The sequence below is a fragment of the Vicia villosa genome, linkage group LG2 (genome assembly GCF_029867415.1).
Source record: "Vicia villosa cultivar HV-30 ecotype Madison, WI linkage group LG2, Vvil1.0, whole genome shotgun sequence".
Classification (NCBI taxonomy): domain Eukaryota; kingdom Viridiplantae; phylum Streptophyta; class Magnoliopsida; order Fabales; family Fabaceae; genus Vicia; species Vicia villosa.
In genome coordinates, this window is record NC_081181.1 from 129,215,645 (window position 1) to 129,217,695 (window position 2,051).

General features: G+C 34.1%; 1 protein-coding gene across 1 annotated transcript; it reads right to left on the bottom strand.

The window, feature by feature from the left end:
- Nucleotides 1-1,030: 1,030 nt before the first annotated feature.
- On the bottom strand, nt 1,031-1,453 carry LOC131649996 (uncharacterized mitochondrial protein AtMg00810-like). Its single transcript, XM_058919737.1, has one exon. The coding sequence runs from the start codon at nt 1,451-1,453 to the stop codon at nt 1,031-1,033; it is 423 nt and encodes a 140-aa protein (XP_058775720.1).
- Nucleotides 1,454-2,051: the final 598 nt, after the last annotated feature.

Genomic DNA, 2,051 nt, shown 5'->3' on the forward strand with positions numbered 1-2,051 from the left:
CAGATGTACTTTGTTATTTGCAACAAAAAGATCATAAGGCTATCAAGCCATTATAGATCCAGGATTGTTTAGCAAATATTACAGATCCAACAACAAAACAAGGAACATACAATCAAACGAAAACAAAGTCACCTGGAAATATTCAAACTTGCTCTCCATACCAACCTCATGAGTCAATGAAAGTCACTAATATCAACATCAAAGTCAGAATCATGTGTTTGAACATGTATTTTCTTCAAAGACTTCATCTTTGTCACAAACTCTCCAACAGACAATCCAGCATGTGTGTCCACCTTGGTTTCTGAATTTTTTGATTTTGGATCCCTAGCCTTTTTCTATGACCTGTCTTCCAACATCTTATCATTTTCAGAAGATTGACCCATTTTTTAGAAGAATGGAAAAACTTGAGGAAAGGGAGAGAACAATATTCTGAGTCCAAAAGAGAAAGAGAAGCGAAAATGTGTCCTTCACTATAACGATGGACCAGATAAAAGACATATTTGCAATCATCCTAATTTTATGTGCATCATAGACTATAGGAGAGAGACACTTCCTTGTTCTCCTTGCACACCTCCCTAGCTTTGACTGATATATTCACATATACAAATACCAAGAGCACCGCTCAGTTTTTCAAATTGGTCTGCATCCAAGGCTTTAGTGAATATGTCAGCGAACTTTTTTTAAGTTGCTATATGCTCAAGATTCACAACTTTATCTTCCATAATTCCCCGATGAAATGATGGTGAATGTCAATATGGTTGGTTCTACTATGTTGAATAGTATTCTTTAAAATATTTATAGCACTCAAATTGTCATAGAACAATGTCATGATATTTTGTCCAACATTGTACTTCTTCAACATTTATTTCATCCAGAGCAATTGTGTGTAACTGCTCCTTGCAACAATGTATTCGGCTTCACCAGTAGATAATACGACACAATTTTACTTCTTGCTGAACCAAGATATTAAGTTGTTGTCAAGAAAGAAACATAAATCGGATGTACTTTTTCTATCATCTGCACTTTCAGCCTAATCAGCATCATAATACTCTACTCGTGTTGAATTGGTACTATATGAATAGAGAATACCATAGTCACTAGTCCCATTTACATATTTTGAAATTCTTTTCACTTGAGTGAGATGACTAGCCTTGGGTTTAGATTGATATATTCTACAAACACCTACAGAGAAAGTGTTGCCAAGTCTTCTTGCTGTAAGGTATATCGGACTTCCAATCATGCTTCTGTATAAACTTTGATCTACTTCAACACCCTTTTCATCTTTCTTGATTTTTATATGTGTTGCAGCAAAAGTTCTCTTGTGACTTGAAATTTCAAGCCCAAACTTGTTTACTATACTCTTAGCATACTTACTTTGAGATACAAAGATGTTGTCTTCCATTTGCTTTACTTGAAGACCAAAAAAGTAAGTGAATTCTCCTACAAGACTCATCTTAAATTCAGACTTTATTTGTTGGATAAAATGTTCCACCATATGGTTTGACATCCCACCAAAGACTATGTGATCAATATAAATATGGACTATCCTGAGCTTTCATCCATCATTCTTCACAAATAGAGTTTTATCTTTTCCTCCCCTTTTATAACCATTGTTGACCAAAAATTCAGTTAATCTTTCATACCATGCTCTTGGGGCTTGTTTTAAACCATAAAGAGCTTTCTTTAACTTGTACACATGATCTGGAAACTAGGATCAATAAATCCCTTTTGTTGCTCAACATAAACTTCCTCATTAAGATAGCCATTCAATAAAGCACTTTTAACATCCATTTGATACAATCTGAATTTCATCATGCATGAAATTCCTAATAATAATATGATGGATTCAAGTCTAGCAATTGGAGCAAATGTATCATCAAAATGTACTCTTTCTATTTGAGTTCACCCTTAAGCAACTAATCTTACATTGTTCCTTGTCACATTACCGCTTTCATCATATTTGTTGTTGTAAATCAATTTGGTACCAACGACATTCACTTCTCCAGGTCTTGGAACTAATTCCCATACATTATTTATTTTAAGTTGACACA

Bases quoted from the DNA above. Each gene is read 5' to 3' on its own strand.
- LOC131649996 (XM_058919737.1), bottom strand. From the start codon at position 1,453: ATGAGTCTTGTAGGAGAATTCACTTACTTTTTTGGTCTTCAAGTAAAG.